General features: G+C 37.1%; 1 protein-coding gene across 1 annotated transcript in view; it reads right to left on the bottom strand.

The window, feature by feature from the left end:
- Positions 1–7,465: 7,465 nt before the first annotated feature.
- The window catches only part of Vmn2r80 (vomeronasal 2, receptor 80), a 46,118-nt gene continuing 36,030 nt past the window's right edge, over positions 7,466–17,553 (bottom strand). The window contains exon 6 of the mRNA NM_001103368.1: positions 7,466–8,388. Coding sequence (NP_001096838.1) covers positions 7,466–8,388 — 923 coding nt within the window. The remainder of the gene's footprint in view (positions 8,389–17,553) is intronic.

Raw genomic sequence — 17,553 nt, 5'->3', positions numbered from 1 at the left:
AGTACACAATGAGAAGACCAAACCTACAGATAATAGGAGTAGATGAGAATGAAGATATTCAACTTAAAGGGCAGGGAAATATCTTCATCAAAATTATAGAAGAAAACTTCCCAAACCTAAAGAAAGACATGCCCATGAACATACAAGAAGCCTACAGAACTCCAAATAGACTGGACCAGAAAAGAAATTCCTCCTGACACATAATAATCAGAACAAAAAATGTACAAATAAAGACAGAATATTACAAGCAGTAAGAGAAAAATGCCAAGTAACATGTAAAGGCAGGCCGATTAGAATTACACCAGACTTCTCAACAGAGACTACGAAAGCCAGAAGATCCTAGACAGATGTTATGCACATCCCAAGAGAACACAAATGCCAGCCCAGGCTGCTATACCCAGCAAAACTCTCAATTACCATTGATGGAGAAACCAAAGTATTCCATGACAAAACCAAATTCACACGATGTCTTTTCACGAATCTAGCCCTTCAAAAGATAATATAAGGAAAACACAAACACAAGGACCGAAACTACACCCTAGAAAAAGCAAGAAAGTAATCCTTCAACAAACCTAAACGAAGACAGCTACAAGAACAGAATGCCAACTTTTACAACAAAAATAACAAGAAGCAACAATTAATTTTCTTTAATATCTCTTAACATCAATGGACTCAATTCCCCAATAAAAAGACATTAACTAATAGACTGGCTACACAAACAGAACCCAACATTTTGTTGCTTACAGGAACCCCACCTCAGGGAAAAGGACAGACAATTCCTGAGAGTGAAAAGCTGGAAAACTATTTTCCAAGCAAATGGTCTGAAGAAACATGCTGGAGTAGCCACTCTAATATTGAATAAAATTTACTTCCAACTCAAAGTTATCAAAAAAGATAAGGAGGGGCACTTCATACTCATCAAAGGTAAAATCTAGCAAGATGAACTCTCAATTCTGAATATCTATGCTCCAAATACAAGGGCAGCCACATTCTTTAAAGAAACTTTAGTAAAGCTTAAAGCACACATTGCACCTCACACAATAATAGTGAGAGATTTCAACACACCACTCTCACCAATGGACAGATCCTGGAAACAGAAACTAAATGGAGACACATGGACACTAACAGAAGTTATGAAAAAAATGGATTTAATTGATATCTACAGAACATTTTATCCTTAAACAAAAAGATACACCTTCTTCTCAGCGCCACATGGTACCTCCTCCAAAGTTGAACATATAATTGGTCACAAAACAGGCATCAACAGATACAAAAATTTTGAAGTTATCCCATGCATCCTATCTGATCACCATGGGCTAATGCTGATCTTCAATAACAACATAAATAATAGAAAGCCAACATTCACATGGAAACTGAACAACACTCCACTCAATGATCCAAGGATGAAATAAAAAAAAAAAGAAATTAAAGACTTTTTAGAGTTTAATGAAAATGAAGCTACAACATAACCAAAATTATGGGACATAATGAAGAAAGTTCTAAGAGGAAAACTCATAGCCCTGAGCGTCACCAAAAAGAAACTAGAGAGAGCATACACTAACAGTGTGACAATACACCTAGAAGCTCTAGAAGTAAAGGAAGCAAATCCACCCAAGAGGAGTAGACAGCAGGAAATAATCAAACTCAGGGCTGAAACCAAGTGGAACCAAAAAGAACTATTCAAAGAATCAACCAAACCAGGAGCTGGTTCTTTGAGAAAATCAACAAGATAGATAAACCCTTGGTCAGACTAACAAGAGGGTACAGGGACAGTATCCTAATTAACAAAATCAAAATGAAAAAGGAGACATAACAACAGAACCTGAGGAAATCCAAAACATCATCAGATCCTACTACAAAAGGCTATCTCAACAAAACTAGAAAACCTGGATGAAATGGACAAATTTCTAGACAGATACCAGGTAGCAAAGTTAAATCAGGATCAGATTAATGATCTAAACTGATGCTAGCTGGCCCACAGTTCACATGGACCAGGTATACCTGGGTGGCAGGCCAGGGCTGAAAGACAGAAACTAGGTGGTTGAGAGAAATAATGGATGCCAAGTCAAGGTTCCTGATCAAGGCTCAAAAGTTTAATAGCAATCTTTGCTTATAAAGGCAGGGGAGGCCCATTCCCGCCAATCTATTCTTGGTGCCTGGAACCAGCTGCAGGTGACAACATGCAGGACAGGGTGTAGTCTCCAGAATATCTCAAGGCCTCTCAGCAGGTAGCAATGTCTTGAAGGAGAACAGCAGCACTGACTGAACAATAGAGCCATCTAGGCAGGAAGGCTCCACCCCAGGTGATCTAATTCTCAGTGGCAACAGAGTCTGAACCAGCCTGTTTCAGGCTGGGGGAGGTTACACTAAACAGTTCCATTTCTCCTAAAGAAATAGAAGCAGTCAGCAATAGTCTCCCAACCAAAAAAAAAAAAAAAAAAAAAAAAAAAGCCCAGGACCAGATGGGTTTAGTGCAGAGTTCTATCAGACCTTCAAAGAAGACCTAATTCCAACTCTTCTTAAACTATTCCACAAAATAGAAACAGAAGATACTCTACTCAATTTATTCTTTGAAGCCACAATTACTCTGATACCTAAACCACACAAAGATCCAACAAAGAAGGAGAACTTCAGACCAATTTCACTTATGAATATAGATGCAAAAATACTCAATAAAATCTTTGAAAATCGGATCCAGGAACACGTCAAAACTATCATCCATCATGACCAAGTCGGCTTCGTCCCAGGGATGAAGGGATGGTTTAATATACGGAAATCCATCAACGTAATCCACTATCTAAAAAACTCAAAACAAAAACCACATGATCATCTGGTTAGATGCTGAGAAAGCATTTGACAAAATCCAACACCCCTTCATGATAAAAGTTTTGGTAAGATCAGGAATTCCAGGCCCATACCTAAACAAAATAAAAGCAATGTACAGCAAACCAGTAGCCAACGTCAAACTAAATGGAGAGAAACTCGAAGCAATCCCACTAAAATCAGGGACTAGACAAGGCTGTCCACTTTCTCCCTGCCTATTCAATATAGTATTTGAAGTTCTAGCCAGAGCAATTAGACAACAAAAGGACATCAAGGGGATACAATTTGGAAAGGAGGAAGTCAAAATATCACTTTTTGCAGATGATATGATAGTATATATAAGTGACCCCCAAAATTCCACCAGAGAACTCCTAAACCTGATAAACAGCTTCAGTGCAGTAACTGGATATAAATTTAACTCAAATAAATCAATGGCCTTTCTCTATGCAAATGATAAATGGACTGAGAAAGAAATTAGGAAAACAACACCCTTCACAATAGTCACAAATAATATAAAATACCTTGGTGTGACTCTAACTAAGGAAGTGAAAGATCTGTATGATAAAAACTTCAAGTCTCTGAAGAAAGAAATCAAAGACGATCTCAGAAGATGGAAAGAACTCCCATGCTCATGGATTGGCAGGATTAATACAGTAAAATGGCTATCCCTCTGAAAGCAATCTACAGATTCAATGCAATCCCCATCAAAATTTCAACTCAATTCGTCCCTGAGATAGAAAGGGCAATTTGCAAATTCATCTGGAAAAATAAAAAACCTAGGATAGCAAAAAATATTCTCAACAATAAAAGAACCTATGGTGGAATCATTAAGCCTGACATTAAGGTGTACTACAGAGCAGTTGTGACAAAAACTGCATGGTACTGGTACAGTGACAGACGGGTAGACCAATGGAATAGAATTGAAGACCCAGAAATGAATCCACACACCTATGGTCACTGGATCTTTGATACGGGAGCTAAAACCATCCAGTGGAAAAAAGACAGCATTTCCACAAATGGTGCTGGCACAACTGGTGGTTATCATGTAGAAGAATACGAATCGATCCATTCTTTTCTCCTTCTACAAAGCTCAAATCTAAGTGGATCAAAGACCTCCACATAAGACCAGAGACACTGAAATTAATAGAGGAGAAATTGGGGGAAAGCCTCGAAGATATGGGCACAGAGGAAAAATTCCTAAACAGAACAGCAATGACTTGTGCTGTAAGATCAATAATTGACAAATGGGACCTCATAAAATTGCAAAGCTGATGTAAAAAGACACTTGCAATAAGACAAAATGGCCACCAACAGATTGGGAAAGGATTTTTACCAATCCTAAACCTGATAGGGGACTACTATCCAATATATACAAAGAGCTCAAGAAGGTGGACTCCAGAAATTCAAATAACCCCATTAAAAAATGGGATGCAGACCTAAAGAAAGAATTCTCAATTTAGGAATACCAAAGGGCTGAGAAGCACCTGAAAAAATGTTCAACATTCTTAATCATCACAGAAATGCAAATCAAAACAACCTTGAGATTCCACCTCACACCAGTCAGAATGGGTAAGATCAAAATTTTAATTGACATCAGTTGCTGGCAAGGATGTGGAGAAAGAGGAACACTCCACTACTGTTTGTGGGATTGCAAGCTTGTACATCCACTCTGGAAGTCAGTCTGGAGCTTCATCAGAAAATTTGAATTTTGCCGGAAGATCCAGTGTACTGGCTAGTTTTGTGTCAACTTGACACAGCTGGAGTTATCAGAGAGAAAGGAGCTTCAGTTGAGGACATGCCTCCATGAGATCCAACTGTAAGGCATTTTCTCAATTGGTGATCTAGGGGGAAAGGCCCCCCCCATCTCTGGACTGGTAGTCTTGGTTCTATAAGAGAGTGGTCTGAGCAAGCCATGGGAAGCAAGTCAGTAAAGCATATCCCTCTATGGCCTCTGCATCAGCTCCTGCTTCCTGACCTTTTTGAGTTCCAGTCCTGACTTCCTTGGTGATAAATAGCAGTATGGAAGTGTAAGCTGAATAAATCCTTTCCTCCCCAGCTTGCTTCTTGGTCATGATGTTTGTGCAGGAATAGAAACCCTGACTAAGACAAATTGGTACCAGAGGTGGGTATTCCTGTGACAACCTGACTGTGATTTGGGGAGGACTGTGGAAGGACTTTGGAACTTTGGGCTTGAAGATCCATTCGTTGTTAAAAGCTCTGTCAGATGTTGTGTAGAAGCTTGGAAGATAATGTTGAGAACAGTGCAGAAAAATGGAGGCCAGCTTGTGAAATTTCAGAGGGAAAATTAAAGAGTCTTTTCAGGGCCATTGCTATTTTGGATTGTGAAGATTCTGTGGTTCTGGTTAGCTGGGCTGAAGAATCAGCTGTGATTAACAAGATACCAGAACTATTAAAGTAAAACCTTTACATGTCTGGGACTATTGATGCAGGTTAGCTGGAGCTAAGAAATTAGCAGTGATTAAGAAGAGACCAGCATCTTTGAGGTGACATCTTCTGGGAAGTGTTTTCTGAAAGCACAAAGAGGCTGTGTTCCAGAGATAGCCAAGGTTGTACTCCTGCTGCAGCAGGATTTGGTAATGTGTAAGGGTCACCCAGGTGGTACTGGTTTTTAAGGCATGAAGAGGTCACTCAGAGCAGCTGAGTCTCGGCACTGTGAGAGGCCATGGAAGGCCATTGATGAGGGTGCAGCCTCATTTGCAATTGACGGTCCAGGATTGAAGGGGTCATGCAGTGTTTTGGAGATGCCAATACCATGAGATGACCACCAAGAGCAGCAGCAGTGGAGTACGGGCAGCTGGAGCCTAGAGAAGTGACCCAAGCCCTTGGAGGAGCCCAGAAGATCGTGAGTTGGATCCCAGACATTGGATGGTTGGAGATTGGTTTTTGCTTTTGATTGTGACTGTGCCCTGACATTTTCCCTCTTGAAGGAAGAAACTATTTTAATGGAGCCCATAGTTAAGAGACTTTTAATTGCAAAAAGACTTTGGATTTTAAAAGAGATGGATATTTTAAAGAAATTGAAAATTTAAGAGTATGTAAAGAATGTGGGACGTTTAAAGTTATTTAGACCTTGGGGATGAATAAGAATATAAGGGTTCAGTCTTTCTAGTAATGTGTTTGTGTGTCAAGTTGACAAGGGGTCAATTGTACTGGTTAGTTTTGTGTCAACCTGACACAGCTGGAGTTAGCAGAGAGAAAGGAGTTTCAGTTGAAGAGATGCCTCTCTGAGATTCAACTGTAAGGCATTTTCTCAATTAGTGATCAAGGGAGAAAGGCCCCTTGTGTGTGGGACCATCTCTGGGCTGGTAGTTTCGGTTCTATAAGAGAGCAGGCTGAGCAAGCCAGGGGAAGCAAGCCAGTAAAGAACAATACTCTATGGCCTCTGCATCAGCTCCTGCTTCCTGACCTGGTTGAGTTCTAGTCCTGACTTCCTTGGTGATAAACAGCAGTATGGAATTGCAAGCTGAATAAACCTTTCCTCCCTGGCTTGCTTCTTGGTCATGATGTTTGTGCAGGAATAGAAACCCTGAGTAAGACATCCAGCAATACCTCTCCTGGGCATATACCCAGAAGAAGTTCCAACTGGTAATAAGAACACATGCTCTACTATGTTCATAGCAGCCTTATTTATAATAGCCAGAAGCTGGAAAGAACCCAGATGTCCCTCAACAGAAGAATGGATATAGAAAATGAGGTACATTTACACAATGGAGTAGTACTCAGCTATTAAAAACAATGGATTTATGAAATTCTTGGACAAATGAATGTATCTGGAGGATATCATCCTTAATGAGGTAACCCAATCACAAAAGAAGTCATTAGATATGCACTCACTGATAAGTGGATATTAACCCAGACACATAGAACACCCAAGATACAATTTGCAAAACACAAGAAAATCAAGAAGAGGAAAGACCAATCGGTGGACACTTCATCCCTCCTTAGAATAGGGAACAAAATACCCATGAAAGGAGTTACAGAGACAAAGTTTGGAGCTATGGTGAAAGGATGGACTATCCAGAGACTACCCCACCCAGGGATCCATCCCATAATCAGTCCCCAAACTCAGACACTATTGCATATGCCATAAAGATTTTGCTGAAGGGACCCTGTTATAGCTGTCTCATATGAGGCTATGCCAGTGCCTGGCAAATACAGAAGTGGATGCTCACAGTCATTTATAAGATGGAATACAGGGCCCCCAATGGAGAAGCTAGAGAAAGCACCCAAGGAGCTGAAGGGGTCTGCAACCCTATAGGTGGAACAACAATATAAACTATCCAGTACCCCCAGAGCTCGTATCTCTAGCTGCATATGTAGCAGAAGATGACCTAGTCGGCCATCACTGGGAAGAGAGGCCCCTTGATATTGCAAACTTTATATGCCCCAGTACAGGGAAATGCCAGGGCCAAGAAGCAGGAGTGGGTCAGTAGGGGAGCAGGACAGGGGGAGGGTATAGGGAACTTTCGGGATAGATTTTGAAATGTATATAAAAAATATCTAATAAAAAAATAAAGACAGGAAGAAAAAAGAACAACATTGCATAAATTTACATTTGACAGTTAAAATGGTTGATATCTAGAAAAATTCAATTTAGTTGAAGAATCATGTGAACTATGTTTTAAAGTAAAATTTTGCTCCTGTGCTGTCTTTTATCCCTGTTGTGAGTAAGTGTGTTCACCTCTGGCCTAAACAAAACAATGTAGCACTTAGGAGCAAAGACTATGATAAGAATGCTTGCACTGGAAGCCAAGGTAGAGAATATTTCCATAGCCACCATGACCTTCCCAGAGGTGCTGTGGTAGACAGGGAGAAACATGACCCATACACTGCAGAACACAAGCATGCTGAAAGCCAGTGACTTAGATTCATTAAATCTGTCGGGCAGTCTCCTGGACAAGAAAGCCAAGAGGTAACTCCCAAAGGCCATGACTCCCAGGTAAGCCAGAGTGCAGTAGAAGTAAATATATGAGCCCTTGCTGCAAAGAATGATGATGTGTCCATGTTCAGAGTGACAATCCTTGTCAATAAATGGAGGAGATGTTCCCAGCCATATACCAGAGAGAAGTATTTGTATCAGGGTGCAAACTGGAATGACAAATTTAGGGACCTGTGATGTCAGCAACCATCTTATCTTTCTTCCTGGAGCAGTAATCTTGAAGGCCATAACTACAGTGATGGTTTTGGCTAACACAGTGGATAGGGCCACAGTGAACAGAAGTCCAAATATGTACTGTTGCATTATACACATTGCTGTATTTGGAAGGCCAATGAAGAGCAATGGACAGAGGAAACAGAGGATGAGAGTGATGAGCAGTATGTAACTGAGGGATCTATTATTGGCCTTTATAATTGGAGTGCCTCTGTGGTCTACAAATACCCAAATAAAAAGAGCTGTGAGTGTTGAGAATCCAATGGAAAGAAGTGTGATTCCCTTCCCCAGGGGATCATCATAGGACAGAAATGTTACTCTTTTCTTCAGGCAGTATCTCTTCTCTCCATTCGCATAATGAGTTTCTGGACAGTGCACACACTGATCCAAATCTGGTAGAAATGAAGTTGTTTGTAAATCCATGGTCAAGTTTTCCCTTTACCCTAATATATTTTAGAGTTCAACGTCATTGCATTGTTACTACAACCATGTTCCATTGTCACTTTTGGTATAGAGAAACATGTATTCTAAAGTGAATAATCCTACAAGTAAAGGTTTATAGTCCTTTCAAAAAAAACCCATGAGGAAATGCCCCTTCTGGAGATATGGGTGTTTTTCACATTACCCATTATGAATATATCACTGAGCAAACAATAAAGGAACTGAAGATATGATAAGGAGGTAAGAATTCAGTCTGAATACATCAGGGTGTGGTTTAGCCTGCCCTGTCTCTACCGTATTACTCAACCTGATTTGTTAAGTAGCTCATGGTACCACCTCAAAAATCACAACAGTGCAGTGAGGCTTTCTAGCCCACAGCAATCACTAAACACGATGTGTGCAAGAGGCTGGCCTACAAGTCCTTGAAAAAATTTTTAATACTGCTTTTCTTTTATTCAATAATATTGATTGTGTCAAACAGACAATGAAAATATGCAGAAAACCATATTACTAGAGCCCATTTATTTTACTGTATGTTGAACTGTCCTTATTATTTAAGTTTTATTTTTATTAGATATTTTCTTCATTTATATTTCAAATGCTATCCCCAAAGTCCCCTATATCCTCCACCTGCCCTGCTCTCCAACCCACTGACTCCCACTTTCTGTCCCTGGCATACCCCTGTACTGGGGTACATGATCTTCACAAAACCAAGGGCCTCTCCTCCCATTGATTTCCAACTAGGCCATCCTCTGCTACATATCCAACTAGAGACACAACTCTCAGGGGTACTGATTAGTTCATATTATTGTTCCTCCTATTGGGTTGCAGACCCCTTCAGCTCCTTGGGTACTTTCTCTAGTTCCTTCATTAGGAGCCCTGTGTTCCATCTAATAGATGACTGTGAGCATACACTTCTGTATTTGTCAGGCACTGGCATAGCCTCAGAAAAGAGAGCTATATTAGGGTCCTGTCAGCAAAATCTTTTTGGAATATTCAATAGTGTCTGGGTTTGCTGGTTGATTATATGATGGATTCCCAGGTGGGGCATTCTCTGGATGGTCCTTCCTTCCGTCTGAGCTCCCATCTTTGTCTCTGTAACTCCTTCCATAGGTATTTTGTTCCCCATTCTAAAAAGGAATGAAGTATCCACACTTTGGTCTTCCTTCTTCTTGAGTTTCATGTGTTTTGCAAATTGTATCTTGTGTATTGTAAATTTCTGGTCTAATATCTGCTTATTAATGAGTGTATAGCACGTGTGTTCTTTTGTGATTGGGTTACCTCAGTGGCCTTTCTCTACACAAAGGATAAAGAGGATGAGAAAGAAATCAGGGAAAGAACACCCTTCACAATAGTCACAAATAATATAAAATACCTTGGTGTGACTCTAACTAAGGAAGTGAAAGATCTGTATGATAAGAACTTCAAGTCTCTGAAGAAAGAAATCGAAGATCTTAGAAGATGGAAAGATCTACTATGCTCATGAATTGCCAGGATCAATACAGTAAAAATGGTATCTTGTCAAAAGCAATCAATAGACTCAAGGCAATCCCCATCAAAATTCCAACTCAATTCTTCACTGAGTTAGAAAGGGCAATTTACAAATTCATCTGAAATAACAACAACAATAAAAAAACCTAGAATAGGAAAAACTCTTCTCAACAATAATAGAACCTTTGGTGGAATCACCATGCCTCACCTCAAGCTGTACTTCAGAGCAATTGTGATAAAAACAGCATAATACTGGTACAGCGACAGACAGGTAGATCCATAGAATTGAATTCAAGACCCAGAAATGAACTTACAAACCTATGATCACTTCATCTTTGACAAGGGAGCTAAAACCATCCAGTGGAAAAAAGACAGCATTTCCACAGATGGTGCTGGCACATCTGGCCGTTATCATGTAGAAGAATGTGAATTGATCCATTCTTACCTCTTAGTACAAAGCTCAAGTCTAAGTGGATTAAGGAACTCCACATAAAACCAGAGACCCTGAAACTTATAGAGAAGACATTGGGGAAAAGTCTCAAAAATATGGGCACAGGGGAAAAATTCCTGAACACAACAGAAATGGCTTGTGCTGTAAGATTGAGAATCGACAAATGGGCCTTATAAAACTGCAAAGCTTCTGTAAGGCAAATGTCATGTCAATAAGACAAATGGCCAACAACAGATTGGGAAATGATCTTTACTATTCCTAAATCAGATAGAGGACTAATATCTAATACACTTAAAGAACTCGAGAAGATGGACTCCAAAAAATCAAATAACCTTATTTAAAAAGTTGGGTGCAGAGCTAAAAAAAAGTATTCTCAACTGAGGAATAACAAATGGCTGAGAAGCACCTGAAAAAATGTTCAAACATCCTTAATCACTGGGGAAATGTAAATCCAAACAATCCTGAGATTCCACCTCACACCAGTCAGAATGGCTAAGATCAACAATTCAGGTGACAGCAGATGTTGGCTAGGAAGTGGAAAAAGAACAGTCCACCATTGGTGGGATTGCAATCTGGTTCAACTACTCTGGAAATCAGTCTGATGGTTCCTCAGAAAATTGGACATAGTACTATAGAAATATCCAGCAATAACTACCCTGGGCATAGACCCAGAAGATGTTCCAGCTAGTAATAAGGGTACATGCTCCACTATGGTCATAGAAGCCTTCTTTATAAAGACAGAAGCTGGAAAGTACCCAGATGTCCCTCAACAGAATGGATACAGAAAATGTATTAAAAACAATGAATTTATGAAATTCTTAGGCAAATGGATGGATATGGAGGATATTTTTTTCTTAACCTTTTATTTATATTTTGTAATATAGTTGAAACTTACATTTAGATTTTGAGAATACAAAATTATACTGCAGAAAATAATTTACTTCTTATACCAATTCACAAACAAAATGTTTCTTAATTTCCAATTGATTTTGTGAATTCAATTTTCAAGAAATATTGTTCATTGAATTTATTGTATAAAATCATGGTAGTCTTAGATGTATGCAATGTTTTCTTTTCATGTGATCTTGATTGGATGCCAGTGAATAATTGTTTAAAATATTTCTTGTCTTTTCCACCCCTCTCATTTTTTGTTAACAGGCAAATCTCACAGATGTTATTGTTAATATGTGGATGTTAGAGAAAACTTATTGGGACTTAACTCTAATTATTTCTGTGTTCTTTGATGATATTCAGGTTAGTATGGGGGATGTAAACTCCTTTATATATTGAGAGAATTTTGTGGCTATTAGTTCATGGAACTATTGATAAACTTAGTGAAAGTTTTTTAGTCAAACACCTACATAATTAAATTTACTTTTTCTTTGTTCCTCCACAACAGATTTTTAAGAACTAAATCTCTGTGAATCAAACTTAGAGGAAGAAAAATATATGACTTATTTCATGACATGTATAACTTTCCACAATTTGTAAATATTTCATTTCAAGAATGATTTTCTTTCATTTTTTCCCTAAATCATATAGAAAGAATATACATTCAAATCCTTTTACACTCTAATCTCTATTTGTGTATGTTTCTTATGCTTTTTAAAACTCTCCTGTCACAATAGTTAACATTTTCTCAATGTCTTTATTTTGGCTAATGTCACACTCATATAAATCTATGCTGGTCTGCTTTTAGATAATTTTTTATTCTATGTTATGTTAGCTTCTAATATGATTCATAGAAACAGTATTCATTCATCAATGGTGACTGATTTGTAACACACAACATTTTACTTTGTTTACAACTTATGTCTTGTCTTGAAATATAGGTTTTGTATATTTCCCTATATTTTCTAAGTAATGTTTTTAACTTTTGAATATTCAACACTGTATTTTTAAACTAATACAATCTGACTTAGTGATATATGTAGATAAATTCTTCATTCTACTCTATCAAAGCAAATGTAAATATCACTGAAATGTCTAATGCTTAGTCTATAATAGTAGAAGAATTTTGAGGTGACATTTGATGTGTTCCTTCTACAATTACATTAAATTCATAAATGAAATGACTATGTCTTCAATCTGCATAGAGGAAGTATAATCAAATAAACAGTCAGTTGGTAGTTTTTATGTTTTCTTTCAATATGTTCCAGAGGAATGATTTATGTATAATGTGTTTATAGTGAAATAATGAGAATTAATAGGTGAGGAAATATAATTATCCTGCTTTCCAGACCAGACTTCCAGTCTCCTACCACCTGTCTGCCTACCTTCATCAGACCTGTTGATCCAGAACCATAAAGGTACAATGAAAACACCAAACCAAAGAATGATAGGAAACAACAAAAGTCAAGGACCATAGAACACCCCTATCCTACAACTTCAAGCCCTGCATAATTTAACACAACCAAACAACAATGTCCTGAAAACCAATCTTATAAAGATGATAGATTCAACTAAGAGGGAAATAAATAAATCGCTTAAAGAAATAAGGGAAAACAAATATAGGCCTCTAGAGAGGAAACAAATAAATCCCTTAAAGAATTTACAATTAACCAGGGGAATAAATAAATGTGTTCAAGACATGATAGTGGAAATAGGAGCAATAAAAATACAAGGTGAGGCATAACTGGAGATGGAAAACCTAGGGAAGAGAATCAGAACAACAGATGCATGAATCACCAACACAGAAGGGATGGAGGAGAGAATCTCAGGCAAACAATTAAACAAATTAGTGCATCAGTAGAAGAAAATATTTATTCTAAGATATCCCTGAAATAAAATATCCAGAAAATTTGGGTTACAATGAAAACACCAAACCAAAGAATGATAGAAATAGAAGTTAAAGAGTTTCACCTCCAAGGATGAGAAAGTTTTTCAACAAAATCATAGTAGAACATATTCACACATTAAAGAGAGAAATTCCTATAAATATCTAATATGCTTGCAGAACACAAAGTATATTGGAACAGAAAAGAAAGTCTTGTCTCAACAAAATAACCAAAATATGGAATTTAGAGAACAATAAAAGAATATTAAAAGCAGCAAGCGAAAAAGACCAAGTAACAAACAAATGCAGAAACTATTAGAATTTTACCTTTTGATAGAGACCCTAAAAACTGAAGGGCCTTGACAAATATCTTAAAACCTATAGAAACACACATGCCAATCTAAGGTACTACACCCCCCAAAAAATTCTCAACAAATATAGATGGAGAAAGCAACAATATTTCAAGAAAACTCTGAATTTAAACACTATCTATCCACAAATAGAGTCCTGAAAAAAAAAGAAAAGAAAAAAGAAAAAGAAAAAAAGAAAAGGAAAGAAAAGAAAACAAATTGAAGGAGAACTCCAACAGAAAGAATATAACTACTTTCAAGAAAACACAGGAAATAAATAATTCCATACCAGAAAAAGAAAGTTAAATACACACAATAACACATACACACTAACATTACAAACATCAAAATAACAGGTGTAAACAATAGCTGGCTGTTAATGTCTCTCACCAGCAATGGACTCAACTTTCCAATAAAAAAGAAACAGGCATACAGAACAAATGCAAAAATAGGAACCAACCTTTTGCTGCAAAAAGGAAACACAGCTCAGCAATGCAGATAGCTATTAGCTCAGAGTAAATGCTATAATTTTTTCTGGGCCACAGGACCCTAGAAGCAATTTGAAATAACTATTCTTATATGTATGAAAATAGACTTTCAACTAGAATTAAACAAATGGGAAAGGACACTACATACTCATTAAAGAAAAATCCACTAAAATGATATCTCAATTCTCAACATGTATGCTCCTAATTCAAGGGCACCCATGTTTGTAAAAGAATCATCCCTAAAGTTGGAAACGCATATCAAACTCCACATATTAAAAGTGGTTGATGCTATACCACAATCTCACCAACTGACAGGTTGCTTAGTAAAAAAGTTAATAGAGAAATAAGAAAACTGGCGGAAAGTATGAATAAAATGGACCTAAAAGTCATCTAGATAATATTATACACAAACACAAAAGAATGTACCATTTTCTTATCACTCAAGTCTTCCTCTAAAATTTAGCATCCTTCACAGATACAAGAAAATTGAAGTAGCACCATTTCCTCTATGCGGCAACTATGTAGGAAAGCTGGACTTCAACAACAACAGAAACACCAGAAAGTAGACACAATCACGGACATTGAACAAGCCTCTACTCAATGATCTCTGGTTCATGGAAGAAAGAAAGAAAGAAAGAAAGAAAGAAAGAAAGAAAGAAAGAAAGAAAGGAAGGAAGGAAGGAAGGAAGGAAGGAAGGAAGGAAGAAGCTTTTAAAATTCAATAAATATAAAGGTCCAACATATGCAAATTCTTGGAAAACAGTAAAAATAATTCTAAGGGGAAAGTCCATTACATTGAGTATGTCCATAAAGAAATTTATTTGAAATTTTTCATATGAACAAAAAATGTACGTTTAAAAGGTCAAGAAAAAAAGAAGAAAACACAGTTAAGAGGAGTTAGGGAAGAAAATAATCTGATTTCAATAATTTGAAATCCAATGATTAGGAAAAAATGGACCAATGAAGACAAGATTAGCTCTTAGAGAAAATCAACAAGATAAACATACCCTTGCCACACTAACTAAAATATGTGGAGATGTTATCAAAATAAATAAAATCTAAAAAGAAAAGAGAGAGAAAACAGAGAAAAAAAAAGTACAAATAAAGCACTTGGTCTTTCTTCAAAGCCCGTAATCTACAAAGCTGGAAAATCTTAAAAATAGGATGGTTTTCTAAACTAGTATCACACTTACAAAGGTTAAATTAAAATCAGGAAACCTATATAAATAGCCCTAAAACCCTGAGAAACGAGATGCAGTCATGAAATATCTCCTGACCAAAGATGCCCAGAGTCAGATGGTTTTATTGCAGAATCCTACCAGAGTTTCAAAGAAGAGCTAATAGCAATACTCCCTAAATTACTCCACACAATAGAAACAGAGGAACACGGTGGAACTCTTTCTATGTGGCTTGCATCATACTGATACCCAAATTACACAAAGACTCAACAAAGAGAATTTTAGTTCTATTTCCCTTATGAATATTGATGAAGAAATGAACACACACACACACACCATATATATAAATATATATATATATATTTGTGATTGGGTTACCTCACTCAAGATGATGCCCTCCAGGTCACCCATGGAAGGAGTTACAGAGACAAAATTTGGAGCTGTGACAAAATGATGGATCATCTAGTGATTGCCATATCCAGGAATCCATCTCATAATCAGCTTCCAAACGCTGACACCATTGCATACACTAGCAAGATTTTATTGAAAGGATCCAGATATGGCTGTCTCTTGTGAGACTATGCCGGGGCCTAGCAAACACAGAAGTGCATGATCACAAACAGCTATTGGATGGGTTACATGGCCCCCAATGGAGGAGCTAGAGAAAGTACCCAAGGAGCTAAAGGGAACTGCAACCCTATAGGTGGAACAACAATATGAACTAACCAGTACCCCGGAGCTCTTGTCTCTAGCTGCATATGTATCAAAAGATGGCCTAGTCGGCCATCACTGCAAAGAGAGGCCCATTGGACTTGCAAACTTTATATGCCCCAGTACAGGGGAACGCCAGGGCCAAAAAGGGGGAGTGGGTGGGTAGCGGATTGTGGGGGTGGGTATGGAGGACTTTTGGGATAGCATTGGAAATGTAAACAAGGAAAATACCTAATTAAAAAAAAAAGAAAATCCATTTGTGTAATTCACTATAAAAATAAAATGAAAAAAAAACTCATGGTCATCCCATTAGATGCAGAAAAATAACTTTAACAAAATGTGACACCAATTCTTTTTAAAAGTCTTGGAGCAATCATGGATACAAGGCATATATCTCAATGCTATAAAACCAACATACAGCAAACCAAGAGCCAACATCCGATTACATGGAAAGAAACTTAGGCAATTCCACTAAAATCAGGGACAAGACAAGGCTACTCACTCTTGTTAATCTACTCAATACAGTACTTGAAGTTCTAGCTTGAGTTATTAGAGAACTAAAAGAAATCAAGTCGATGCAAATTGGAATGAAAGAAGTGAAAGGATTTCTATTCACAGATGATATAATAAATAAAAACAACTCCAAAATTCTACCAGAGAATACCTTCAGCAAAGTGGCTAGATTCAAAATTACCTAAAAATAAAAAATATAAAAACATAGTCCTCCTTTATACAAATGGTAAATTAACTGAGAAAGAAATAAGGGAAATAAAACACTTTACAATATTTACAAATAATACAAATATCTTCATGTAACTCTAACCATGAATTTAAACACCTTTATAACAACAACTTGAAATCACTGTAGAAAAAAATTAAAGAAGATTACAGAATATGGAAAGATCTCCAATTCTCTTGAAATGGTAGGGTTAATATAATGTACATAACTATATTACCAAAACCAATCTACATATTTAGTGTGATCCTCATAAAAATTTCAATACAATTAATTACATACCTTGAAATAGCAATTCTTAACTTCAGATGGAAAAAAAAAAGAAACAAACAAATAACCCAACATTGCTATAACAATCCTAAACTATAATTAAACTCTTGGAGGTACACACATCCCAGAACTCTAGGTATATTATCAAGTAATAGTAACAAAATTTGCATGGTAATAGTCTAGGGATAAACAGGTTGATCAATGGCATCAGTCTTCAAATATTGCCACATACCTACAGACACAAAACCATAGAATGTGAAAAAGAAAGCATCTTAAAGAATTAGTGCTGAATTAATGGGATGTCTGCATGTAGAGGAATGAAAATAGATTTATATATATCTTCCTACACAAAACTCCAAGTGAAGTGGACTGAAGATCTTAACATAAAGACAAATAAAATAAATCTAGTAGAAGGAAACTGAGGAATAGTCAGTAATGCATTGGTACTAGAGAAAACTTCCTGTACAAAAGAGTAATGGATCAGGCTCTAAGATAAAGAATTCATATATGGTAACCAATGAAACTAAAAACCTTCTATTAGGCAAGGACACTCTGGAAATCAATTTACTGGATTATCAGAAAAGTGGCAATATTTCTGCCTCAAGACCCAGCTCTATCACTTCTGGTCATAAATCCAAAGATGGCACATTATTGCACAGTGACAC

The sequence above is a fragment of the Mus musculus genome, chromosome 10, assembly GCF_000001635.26.
Source record: "Mus musculus strain C57BL/6J chromosome 10, GRCm38.p6 C57BL/6J".
In the NCBI taxonomy this organism is placed as follows: domain Eukaryota; kingdom Metazoa; phylum Chordata; class Mammalia; order Rodentia; family Muridae; genus Mus; species Mus musculus.
This window is presented reverse-complemented; position numbering and strand designations above follow the sequence as displayed.